This window comes from Podarcis vaucheri, assembly GCF_965113315.1.
Source record: "Podarcis vaucheri genome assembly, chromosome: 9".
In the NCBI taxonomy this organism is placed as follows: Eukaryota; Metazoa; Chordata; class Lepidosauria; order Squamata; family Lacertidae; genus Podarcis; species Podarcis vaucheri.
In genome coordinates this window covers 25,955,666-25,968,920 of record NC_138767.1, presented here as the reverse complement: position 1 = coordinate 25,968,920, position 13,255 = coordinate 25,955,666, and the positions used below count along the sequence as shown (strand labels likewise).

General features: G+C 43.3%; 1 protein-coding gene across 1 annotated transcript in view; it reads right to left on the bottom strand.

The window, feature by feature from the left end:
- The window catches only part of ENPEP (glutamyl aminopeptidase), a 68,568-nt gene that overhangs the window by 15,880 nt on the left and 39,433 nt on the right, over positions 1–13,255 (bottom strand). Inside the window, 6 exon segments of the mRNA XM_082237132.1 lie at position 1,288; positions 1,290–1,368; positions 1,741–1,892; positions 3,708–3,773; positions 11,176–11,241; positions 12,496–12,630. Coding sequence (XP_082093258.1) covers position 1,288; positions 1,290–1,368; positions 1,741–1,892; positions 3,708–3,773; positions 11,176–11,241; positions 12,496–12,630 — 499 coding nt within the window.

The window sequence follows — 13,255 nt, the reverse complement described above, 5'->3', positions numbered from 1 at the left end:
AGACAATGCAAATCCAACAATTACACACTGTGTTCAGAAGAAATTTGAGCCAATTTAATTAAAATCACTTTGGAAGGTTCTTTAGCTATGTAACCTTTGCCGTCCCAACTTAGAAAGCATTTCACTGTGATAACAGGACTTTAAAAAGAAAAAGAAGAAGAAGAAGCTGAAATGAACTTTACTGAGTTAATGAAATGTAGTTTAATTGGAAATTTTCACATGCAGACAGGACGTTAATTGGAAATATTTATCACCCCCTGATAAATGGGGCAGTGTTTTGTTTTGGTTTTTTTGTTAACATTTATTATTGGTTTTAGGGGCCACATGATTCTATTTACTTGGAAGCCAGCTACACTGAGTTAAATAGGGATGTATCTGACTATTGAGTAGTCTACAGACTCACTGAGATCACTGGACTTTGGATTTCAGCTATTTACAAATCTGATTTCTCCCCTGTCTTTTGTCATAGACTTGATTGCAACACTCAGTTATCACTCTTTTGTTGTCACATACTCAGCCACCAAGTCAAAAGCACTTCAGTCTTATGACAATGCCCTTATTATGGTGATATGCAATGCTCCTGTGTGGGTGAACTGCTGGCAAATAATGATCTGATTGCTCCATTATAAATCTAGAACACATCTTATGTTCAGCAATGCACAACTTTCAGTCAGCTTCCTTGCAACATTCAAACAATTTATTGGCTGTGGTTTAACCCCAAATTTGGCGCTTATCACTTGTCCAGTTAGGGCCAATTTGATGGGATTTGGGCAGAATGATTTTGTGATTCCTTTGCTGTTTTACCTGCCCATAATCCAACATGTTGTTATTGGTATTTCAGAGTACCTATGCCCCACTTTTCTACAAAAGTGCACAAGGCAGCTTAGAATCATAGAATCATAGAATCATAGAGTTGGAAGAGACCACAAGGGCCATCGAGTCCAACCCCCTGCCAAGCAGGAAACACCAAGCAGCTTACACAAAATTAGCACAATAAGAGAAGCACAACCTAAAAAGGAATCAAACAAGCAAACCCAATGGCAGTTAAGAATAAGCAGCAGATTTAAAAGCAGCACGTCACACAAGAAAAGATTGGGAGATGAGTTCGGCAAATCACAACACTATAGTAGGAGCACAGTAAATGTTGCTGGGTTCTACCCAGATCACATATTTACTATGCCAGCTTGTGGAGCACAAAAGACTAATGTTTAACATGAAGCTTGATGTTTGCACACTGCTTAATAAACTTTATTGCATAGACAGCTATTGTCTGCTAATGAGGATTACCCTGCTAAATTTGATTTATTGTAGAATATTGTATCAGTGTCAGCTCCCTCATACCATTTCACTGGGATATTCCACCTATAGCTGGACATTTGAAAAGAGAGAGATTTCACTTTTTTTAAAAAAATACCACCACCACCACCAAAATAGTTTTAAAAACAGCATCAATGCAATGTACTGTAGCAATGGCCCATAGTTTGGCTAGATTAAATAAACAACACCAACAAAAAAGGATTAAGGCACACATCTGCTGTGGTGAGTTGAGCCCAGTGCTACCAAGGTGGCAGAGTACTTACATAGACCCAACTTCAATGCAGCTTTAAAAAAAAATATGCACAGCTTTTCACAGGGGAGAGGGGATTTGTTTTATTTAAAGCCTTTGGAGAAGCAGAACATCTCTGTTTGGCCTCTGATTGGCATTGCAAAATGCATACTCATCTACTGGAGAAACTGTACCCGAATTCAGAAGCTGGCTCGGAAGGGTCTGCTGTGGGATCCAGGAGAAAGCGCTGTTGTGTGATCACTGAGTTTGGAAGAACGTTCAGCATGGGGTAGCCCATCTGCTTGGTCCAGGTGTCCATCACTTCTTGGACAGGATAACCACTTACCTAAGAATAACAGTGGATGATCATGCTGAGAACACCAAAAGGAGACTGAAGAAGGATATCACTCTTCTGCTCAGGAGGTGAGAACCTACAGTTTTCTCTTCTAAATGCTGGCTTTGGAAAAAGCATGGGCATAGCTGGTCTAAATAACAGTATTTATTGATTGTAAACAACAAGGAAAGGCCAGCCAGTCGTTATACACTGTTTGCATAGATGGCAACATTTTGGAGTTCCTGCAGAGGTGAATGCTCAAGATATCACAAGCCACCTTAGGTGACAGCATTCAATATCTTTCATATTTTCCTTCCATGAAAGTTGTGAGGGGAAGTATAGTAAATTCAATATGAAGATGTTTGCTATGATTAGTATAACGAAAGGAAGGAGAGGGATTTGGACATTGCCAGAGGCAGGGTGCCTGGAAGAAATCTCATTCCCCCGCCCCAGATATAAGCTCTGGCTCTGTAGGCAACAACCTCACCCACCCAAGTGTGCCACAGTGATGGGAGAAAGTGCCATGGCTACTTGTCTGCAGGCACTGTGGCTATGAAAGCCACAGGGAATCTGCCTGAGATGCTGTCTGACAGCTTCATTCTAAACACATACACACATGATTAATGGTCCTAAAGGAAAAAAAGGGTTTCAAAGGGTCTGAGAATCCAACTGGGTTGATAAGAAGAGCGTATCCTTTTGGCCGAGTCTTGCTTAGCACTTTTAGTCAAACTGCTTCCATTCCCCCCCAAAAGATAGAAGAATAAAGGAATCTCAAGAGTGCCACCAGACATCCATTCCTAGTGATCTGTGCTTCTTGGTTCGTTCATGTTCTCTTTTCTCCTCTCCATAATTGTGCTATCAGGACAGCAAGGACTGCACTGATAAAAGGCAATAGGCCAGAGGGGAGCAGTCTTCAGGCTCATTAGAACCAATTCACTGGAACCACTAGAGCTTCAAGATCTACCAGCCAGAGCCAGGAGCAAAAAATATATGCGTGTTCACATGTTCCATTCAACAAATTTACAACTCTGTGCATAAGTAGTTGAGCACAGTAACATCCAACAGTTAGTGCATCTGTGTATACAACAGCTGAGCTGCACAAAGCTGTATACTCTTTAAAAAAACACTTGTGTAATGTATGAACAAGCTTATGGTCAGAATTAAAGAACAAGGTGCCTCTGAGCACATTATGAACCCTAGAATTTGTTCTCAGAACCAGAACTGAGCTGGTACTTTCACAAAAGTACACTCCTGGTTAACCCAAGCTTTCTTCACTTCAGCAGTCTTATTTAAGAGGTGTAAGTTACTTGATGTTGCTCTTGCAGGAGAATCTCACCTAGTGAGGTGGAGCTGCAGCATAAGCCTCCTGACAGTGGGGCAGTGCCATTCCTGCAGGTTGTCTGTGTAGCTCTGACCTTGCCACCTCCTTGTCCTTCCCACTTGGAGATACTGCTGCAAGAGGCCTATTGCTGCAGTTCCGCACCACCAGGTTAGCCACTTCCTTGTTTAAAAATAGCAGGGCAGGTTATGGATGAAGCATGCTGAACAGATATGCCCAATACATTGAAATTCTTTTGCAGTTTATTTTCATTATGGCTTTCTTCTTATCCACCTGCCTTGAGGCATTTTCTTACTGAGAAATGCTGTCGCACTTAGCGGGAGTTTGTGTGAGCCAGAAGCAATGCATTCAAAATGTATGGAGAGAAGTTGTTTTTAAGATTAGATTTCCTAGCCAAGCAGAAAGATGGGGGGAAGTGGGACTAGGAGGCTGTCCCTAATAAAATAATACAAACATTTGTACTGATTCATAGTCATACATACACATACCTCTCCCAGTGCTTTCCAGAAGTCACTTGTTTTTGCATTTTTGAATTCATGGTCTTTTAAATATTTCTGTTGGAGAAAATGGAAACAGTTACTCAATATTAGTATGAACACCCACCTCAGCAGCTTTAATGGTCTGATGTTAGTGTCAGGAGTTGAGCCTACACTCGAGTAGGACTCTGGCAGAGACACATGCCCGACTGGCATGTTCTCTCCCTCCTGGTCACTCGTTCGAGAACTTCATAAGCTTTCTTCAGCCCGAACATCACAGCGACTGATGCTAACCGACACCGGCACACTTAGGGATCTGCAGAGTTTGTGCATCATGCATGTGACAGACCTCAGCAACTCAGCATTTTGGATAATCTACTTTATTTACATATAAACACACACGGAGCTCTGCAACATGGCTCTCTCTCTCTCTCTCTAGCATCAGACAGCCAAGAGAAAAAGAACAAAGCACAATAGTCCCACTTCAAGGAACACAGGAACACAAACATCCTGTCTCCGTCACTTCCCACGTTGTAGAGTCAAAACATATACTGTCATGTGATAGACAAAAATCCTATGACTGCAATCATGGAGCAGGAATTCTAACAGTTAGGAGTTCTGCAGCATGCAGTTGCCACCTTCCTGACTCTGTGGATCAGCAACTGCAACTTTGCAGTCTGCACTGGCTTCCTATTGTTTCATGGGCATGATTCAAAAATCTGAGGGTGGCTTTGAATAATGTAGCAGATGTGCCTCTTAATCTCCTTCCTTCTTGCCTATTCCAGCCATGCACCATGCAGAGACCTTCTGAGCAGTGCGGCGGCATGTCTTTAGCCAGAGTGCGAGTGTCACTGTTGGTATATCTCACTTACGTGCTGCTGTAGTCAGTTTAAAACCCGCATGCAAGCAACAGGCAAGTTTCCAAAGCACAGAGAAGGCTAAAGGAAATAAAAGTGCTCTGGACAAGATTCTCTAGGAAATTCAGGTTCCCACTGAACACTATAGGAAATACTCCTGGGGAAGGTTGCAGTATTTTAATTTAGAGGAAGTTGGGACGCGGGTGGTGCTGTGGGTTAAACCACAGAGCCTAGGACTTGCTGATCAGAAGGTCGGCGGTTCAAATCCTGGCGATGGGGTGAGCTCCCATTGCTCGGTCCCTGCTCCTGCCAACCTAGCAGTTCGAAAGCACATCAAAGTGCAAGTAGATAAATAGGTACCACTCCAGCAGGAAGATAAACAGTGTTTCCGTGCACTGCTCTGGTTCACCAGAAGCGGCTTAGTCATGCTGGCCACATGACCCAGAAGCTGTACGCCAGCTCCCTCGGCCAATAAAGCTAGATGAGTGCCGCAACCCCAGAGTCGTTCATGACTGGACCTAATGGTCAGGGGTCCCTTTACTTAATTTAGAGGAAAGGCATGGGAGGGCTTAGCCACACGTCCTCTTGTCCTTCTGTTTCCCCCCAGGGAAAACCGTCTTATTCTTATTCTTATTCTTATTAAGATTTGTACACTGCCCTTCATCTGCAGATCTCAGGACAGTTCACAATATAAAAATGAAACATAAAAGCACAAAATACACGATAAAAGCAAAAACAAAACAAACCAATAAACCCTGCTACCTTTAGTGCTCAATTGGAGAAAATGACAATTTGGGTTTCCCCCGGATTGCCATTTGTTCCAATCTATTGCTAAAGAGCAGTTTTTCGCTTGGTAAGGAGAGGGGCAAAGGGAAAACCACTCAGACCAGTGCTTTCTAAGCACAGCAGAAGTATGAACCAACCCTTGACATGCAAGAAGTGTATACAATTCTGCAAGGCATGAAGAAAGTGGATAGAGAATGCTTTTCTCTCCTCTCCTAACGTTAGAACTCATGGGCATCCAATGAAGCTGGAGGATTGTTGGAGGATACAGGACAGGCAAAAGAAAGTGCTTTTTCACCGAGGGCAAAGTTAAACCATTTGCTCCCACAGGAGGCATTCGTGGCCAAAAACATGGATGACTTTAAAAGAGGATGAGACAAATTCATGGAGGAGAAGGCTATCAGTGGCCCTTCTCCTATGTTCTGCCTCCATGGTCAGAGGCAGCATGTGTCTTGGTACCAGCTGCTGGGAATGGCAGGAGGACTATTGCACTCAGGTTCTACTTGAGGGGAGAACAGGATGCTGTCCTAGATGGGCCACTGGCCTGAATCATCAAGTTCTTCCTCACATAACATTGAACTGCATGGATGCTTCCTAAACATATTCAGTCAGAAGTAAATTCCATTGAACAAACTGCTGCTTACATAGCTGCTACAGGAGAGGGACTCTGAGCAACATCTCAAGAAGGGTGTTTCTAGGACTAAAGTGAAACTGTGAAGCTCCCTTGTTATTTTTGCTTTTGGATGCTGCATGTTGTTCTATTTACAGTATTGAAATGTGGGTTGTTGTTTTTTTGGTAAGTTATAATATTTTTGTTTTGCTATGTTATTGCGAAAATGTTACTGTGTTATTGTTCTGCTATGTTATTAGGATTTTTTGTGTAATGTTTGAAATACATATCTGTTTCTTTGTTGTAAGTCGCTTTGGGCATTATTCTTTGGTGGAAAAGTGGCATTCAAATAAAATGAATGATTGTGTGTGCCAAGATGAAGAACTTGTGGCCCTCCAAATGTTGAACCACAACACACCTCAACCTCAGCCGCCACAGACACTGGTTAAGTATGATAGGGTCAGTGACAGACTTTGGTAATATGGCACCCTCAATGAGGACAAAATGTTGTGTGTTCCCTAAATATCTCTTATTTTCATGCCCTCCTCCCTCTCGCTTTCTATTCTATGCATGCTCTCAAGTGCAGTACAGGATATTTTGTACTCCCTTGGCTCAGTGCCTTGTAAGGAGGAACTGCCTGCACCGCCCTAAATCTGGTGCTGACGGGAGTTGTGGTCCTCCAACATCTGGAGAGCTGTAGGTTCCCCAGCCTTGATGTGCAAGATCCAGGTGTAGGATGCTGAGCTTCCAAGATCACCGGGTGTAAGATGCTGGTGTCCCAAGAATTTCATCTGTGACCAGAATGATTATACAGCAAAGTTGTACAAGATGAATGAAAGGGATCTGAGATTTTTTGAGGGTTATTTTTAAAATCTGTCCTTGATTAAACAGTTACAAATCTAATTCTCATTGACCTTAATTATTCCCCCCAATTAAAAGCTATTTATGTAAGAGAGCAGATTGTTCTCATTATACCCTGGTTGAGCTCATATTCCCATTATTCGAGAACACATCTTAAAATAACACTCATCCATTTACCAAGACAGGAATTTATAATCCAGGTACACCATGTGGGCCTCAGTAAACAAAAAAGAACACAGCCAGAGCGCGCGCGCTCTCTCTCCAAGCTCTTTAGTGCTAATGCACTGCCTAGTAAATGTGTCAGGCTGGAAAATGCTGACTCCCAATGTCAAGGCTGGATAAAAAATAGATCTGTCCTTTGGAAAGCGTTGAAACTTGCTTTCAGGGACCAAAGAATGGATCCTGCAGACATGCAAGATTGGAGCGTGGAGAGAAGTTTATTTTTCACTCTAGATTGTATTGTCAGGGAGCACAGCTGTGTTTCTGCTGAATTGTCTTTTTAAATCACTCCCTCCCCTGTGCTTTGGTTTTTAATTGAGATGGGTGGGTCCCCCCTCCTCTTCTAGATCATATACCTGAGGTCAAGTTTAAAGTGATATATTGCATTTTTCGCTCTATAGGACACACCGGACCATAGGACGCACCTTGTTTTAGAGGGGGAGAACAAGAAACCCCCCCCCTGCTCAGTGCCCCTTCAGCAAAGCAGCAGGAGAAATGGAGCCCCTTCCATTTCTCCTCCCTCTTGGCTGAAGGAGCGCTGCGCAGCTCTCCCTCTCTGCTGAAGTCAAGAGAATCTTGCTCTCCTGGCTTCAGTGAAAGGAACCTGAAGCCTGCAGAGCACAGCGGGAACTCCGAAGGCTTTAGGCGGCTATCCCTCTCGCTCTCTGACCCCTCTCACTCTCTAGGCTTCAGCAAAAGCAATGCAAAGCCTCCGGAGTGCAGCAGGAGCGCTCCCACTGCACTTCGGAGGCTTCACGTTGCTATCACTGAAGCCAAGGAGCCTGCGTTCTCTCTATAGGACGCACACACATTTCCCCTTAATTTTTGGAGGGGGAAAGGTGTGTCCTATAAAGCAAAAAATACAGTAGTTGATAAGGAGGATGTGTGGGAACCACTTTGTTGGATGGTACATTTTTGGTGGCTATAGTTACATGCCCAGATTGCTATTATCACAGGGTGCTTGTAACCACATAGTTTGATAGCGGATCATATTTGCCAAGAGGAAAAGGAAATATTGTCACGTCTTTGCTTCTTCAGCTTAATGATCAAGTGTAGTTGCTTTTGATGATGATGATGATGATAATGATAAAATAATCAGATGCTTACCACTTGGCAGGATGACATAGCTGGCAAATATGTCAGGTGGTTACAGGAACACCATGGTAAGTCACCACTCACTGAACATCTAGCCTACTTCTGAGCTTCCCATTGCCATGAGTTTGGCCACTGTGGGAGCAGAATGCTGGACTAGATGTGTCTGACCCAGCAGGGCTTATCACATACTCCTGTGTTCTCCTTATGTGTTATACAAGCTCATATGCTTGGATAATAGCTATTTGTGGACCGAGCTCCCTAAATGCACGCCTGGTTGGCGTGGGTGGCATTGCTTCTGCAGTTGCTCTTGCATCACTCCCAGGAATTTGTATGAAAGCTTCTGCCCATGTAGCTGGTTGGCTTTTCTGCCACGAAAGGTTAACTGCATGGAGGAAGTTTTTAGAAGTTCCTGAGAATGATGTGGCAGAAACGGTGATGGTGTATTAGTGGCGGGGGAGAGGTAGAGAAACACTGCCTTTCATATTTTGGTTTTGTGATTGTCTGAAGAGGGCTTCTTCTGAAACTCTCTGGTATATTTATTTATTTCATAAAATTTATACACTGCTTGATTGCAAACCCCCCCCAAAAAACCCCAAACCCTCAAAGAAGTTTACAAAATAAAATAAAATAATTGGCACAAGCAGTTTAAAAGAACTATTTAAAACTTTCAAAGAAATCAGAAATAAACTAAAAGCATATTAAAACACACATCAGCACTCTACATATCTGGGTAGGCTTGTCTAAAGAAAAGCATTTTTAGTAGGTGCCAAAGAGAGAATAGTGAAGCCTGGTGTCAATAGGAAGGGAGTTCCAAAGTGTGTGTGTGTGTGTGTGTGTGTGTGTGTGTAGCAGCAATAGCAGCAGCAGTACTGGATCTCTCTACCGCTACTACCACCTCAGTTAATATGGATGACTTTGACTGGAAAAGTCATCCATTTCTCTACATTAGAATTGCTATTTGACAGATAGGTTACAACTGTTACATTGAGTATATAACACCATCCATTTTTTCCTGGTACATCCCCGACTTAGCTGTAGTGGGACAGTAGATGGCACTGTTTGTCTCACTCTCAACTACTTCTGTACTTTCAGCGTATACATACGGCACAAGCTTACATTACAGCAGACTGCGAATTATAAGTGCAAATGGATTGCAACCATGGTACAGAAATAAGGGTGGGAGGCTACATTCACCGCAATGCTGACCTTTCTGTATTAGCATAGGAACCGTGATGGCAGAATGCAATATCCTAAAGGCTTGGATGCCTTTATCACTTTGATCTCAGTTCTGGCAGTGGGCACTAGATGCATCTGTGATGTAACAGTGAGCAATGACCCAATATAATGGTATGGTAAATAATTTCATTTAAGCACTAGTGCAGCCAGTGCTTGTGGGGAACATCTGGCCCTCCAGATTTTGCTCAACTCCAACTCCCATCACTCTTAGCAAGCATGGCCAATAGACAGGGATCATGGGAGCTATTGGTCGGCAGCTCCTGACATCTAAAGCTTCCCCAGTGTGGTGTAGTGGTTAAGAGCGGTAGTCTTGTAATCTGGGGAACCAGGTTCGAGTCTCCGCTCCTCCACATGCAGCTGCTGGGTGACCTTGGGCCAGTCACACTTCTTTGAAGTCTCTCAGCCCCACTCACCTCACAGAGTGTTTGTTGTGGGGGAGGAAGGGAAAGGAGAATGTTAGCTGCTTTGAGACTCCTGAAGGGGAGTGAAAGGCGGGATATCAAATCCAATCCAAATCCAATCCCCATACCAGTCCTACAGTATATTTTAAAGGCAGCAAGGCACACATTTTTCTTAGGCAAAAAATGGAAGTTGGGACTCAAACCAGAGTCCTGACAAAGGTAGCAAACAGGGCTTTTCATCAGCTGGAACTTGCCGGAACTCAGTTCTGTCACCTCTCAGGTGGGTGCCATCGCCATTACAAGAGAACAAAGGAGACAGTCATGTTGAGTTCTGGCTCCTCTTTTTCTAGAAAAATACCACTGGTAGCAAGCATCTCTGTTGTTAAAGGAAGCATACACAAATGGCCTATAATGACTAGGAAATGACTGGAGACCCCTCTAGGAAAGGGATGGCTAACCTTTTTCAAGCCAAAGGCTGCACTACCCTTTGAACTCTCTGCAGGGTCACATGTCAAAAGGGGCATTGCAGTTTCCAGACCCTCAGGGCTGACCTTAAGTCTCCAGGTTTGCCTGACCCCCCCCCCCCCAGGTGGTGGTGGGGCCTGAAGTTTCAGTTGGGTGAGAGAACCTTAAAAAAGGTTATATGGGCCTGTCCATATAAGCCCTGCCATGGGACACTAAAACATCTGGAGAACGAGGAGGGGACAGAGGGTGAAGAAAGGGTTGTGAGGGAAGGGTAGTCATCTCCCTATCCTTTGGTCCCCCTGGGAAACTCAACAAACCTGTTGTACCTGGCACTGGGTGTGGAGAGTAAAGCTGAATGGGACACAGCTATGGGCAGCCTGAGGAAGTACCACCCACCTTGGGCCTGACCATAAAAAGCAAGTCTAGAGTGAGAGACTAGGGTGATGCCTGCTGTTTCTGGAAACGCTCCTTGTGAAGCTTTTGTGGGTGAGCTGAGAGTTTGTTTGGACCCTGGGTGAGAGCCCTGAGACTGAGGGGAAGGGTGTATCAGAAGGAAATGAACTGATATTGATTTATATATATAGTAACAGAGAAGCTGATAGACAGACATAGTTGTGGGGAAGGGTCTTATGTACATGTCTATAAACTCAAATTGCTGCTGTTTGGAGATGTCATCACAGAGAAGATGCTTAGAGAAGACCAAAACCTGTTTTGTGAACCAAAATGGATTGTGCCATCTGGCTTTAGAGGGAAGTAAGTGAAATAATTCTCTAAATTTCTGATCAAAATTCTCTAAAATGATCCACACCACAATCCTAAACAACTTTACTCAGAAGTAAGGCCTATTGTTTTCAATGGGACCTATTCTCTCAAGGAAGTGTGCATAGGATTGCACACTAATTACTAAGCATTTCCCTATTTTCCTGTTCTACACCAATCTGAGTAGATCATACCTGACATCCAGCTTGGAATTTTTCTGGTGAGATCCAGTCTTCCAGCATTCTGAGAATCGATGCTCCCTAAGAAAGCAGAGATTGGGATTATCAGCAATTATCAGTTGATACTATACCAGTATCAATCAAGCCATGTTCTTGAAACTTGAAAAAGTCTGACTGACTGAGCAAAATACATGGATAAAAGATTGATTCCCTTATTTATGCATAGCACAGCAACATATCATTCATATTTTTAATGCCTTACATTTATGAACTGCTCTCCTTAGCCAATAGCCTTCCTCCTTACTGTGTGAGAGTCAACACAACCTAGAATGAACCAAAAACCACAGAGCACAAGAAGTAGGCACAAATCACCCAGTTTCAGCCATAAGCAATTCATAGTGGTTTGTCTGCATCTTACCTTAAATGCCGCCTGTGTTAAGGCAGATGGCTTGGTAGCAAAGGACCCCTACCCTCCTGCCTCAAATAGCTCTGCCTGCGACTTTGTTTGTTTTCTGTGGATTTAAGAGATCCTGCCTGCAGATGCTTTTCAAAAAGTTTGGCCACTTCTGACAACACTAACAAAAGCCAAAGTTCTCAGAAATTCTAGTCTGAAGAAGATTCCAGCCCCATACAACACTACATACCTACAAGGAAGCAGTGTGAGCGCTTAAGTTTGCATGTGAGGTTGTTGTTGTTGTTGTTGTTGCTTTTAAAAAAGATTCCTAAGTGAAGACATTCTCTAGCAAACATGAGCCAGGTTCACATGGCATGCTGACCTTCTGCATTTGTGTTCAAGCAAGGCCCAGTTCACATAACCCTTTGGCTTATGGCCATTTGCTTGCTCTCCCCACCCTTGCTTGTGGCAATCTGATTGGGAAAAAGAGCTGTATGTTGGGATGGACGGATCTGTCAGTTTCAGTTACTCTCAGTTTCTCTCTCAGTTGTAAGTTCACTTTTCCACATCAGTTTGCGTTTTGGTTTTTTTTTTAAAAAAACAACACACACAAATTCATTCGTGCAAATTTCTCCTAACATATACATTTGTGTATGATATTTTTCCTGAATGTACACATTTTCTACTACAATGCAGAATTCCAGGTCTGTTCATGCATCCAAATTTCCCTGCTCTTGACCATCTGGATATTAAAAGAAGCCACCTTTCCCACCTGTCCTAGTGTCTTCTGCATTGAAGCCAAAGCACATTGTCAGAAGATGCTATAAAACCAACTTCTTTCAAGCTTCATCTCCTGAAGAGCGACATATCAACTCAAACACTATTGACTTTGTGTCTGCCTTTTTGACATTGTATCAAAGAGAAGACAAGTTCTTCCTTACTTTGCTGTAGGATATGCCATCAAACACAGAGGTTATTTCATCAGGAGAAGACACATTCACTACAATAGCATGGGAGGAAATCAGAGAGTCCTCCTTCAGAACAGGGAACAGATCCTCAATCAAAATTTGGTCCATCTGTAAAGAAAAATGAAGGGAAAATGGAGCAAAATACACTGAATAAGATTGCAAGAAATGATTATGCCTCTCTGTTTAATATTTCTACTGGTCTGTCATCATGTTGCGATGACAATCTGAACCTCGAGGGGTGAAAGAGGCACACAGATTGAGCCAAGACTTGGAAAGTGGCTCTTGTAGGACCCTACCTCAGAGTCTGTATGGATAATCTTGGGAAGAGAAGGACAGGAAGGGGAGGTGCCTCCATAACCCCTGGTGAGCTCTCCTCCCTCCCTCCGTTTCTTTCTCCCTGGCACTGAGGGAAGCTTTTTCTGACTGGAGTGGGGGGAAATAGGGAGGGATAGGAAGAGATATGTTGTTTTCCTTCTGCTGGAAAACTGTAGATTGGAGAGAGGATGGTCTGCAGGCTAGGGGAGAGTTTGTGGCCCTTTGTGAGGAAGAACTTAGTGGTCTTGGGGGAGGAAATATGAAAAAGACATGGTCATAGTGGGTGGTTTGGTAGCACTCCATGGCTTAAAAAAACCAAACATGCTTTATTCTACACTATACCTGTGACTCGTTTTGAGTTTTTGATAAAACATTTTCCCCCATGTTATCGGTCCAAAAAATTCTACATAAATCAGTA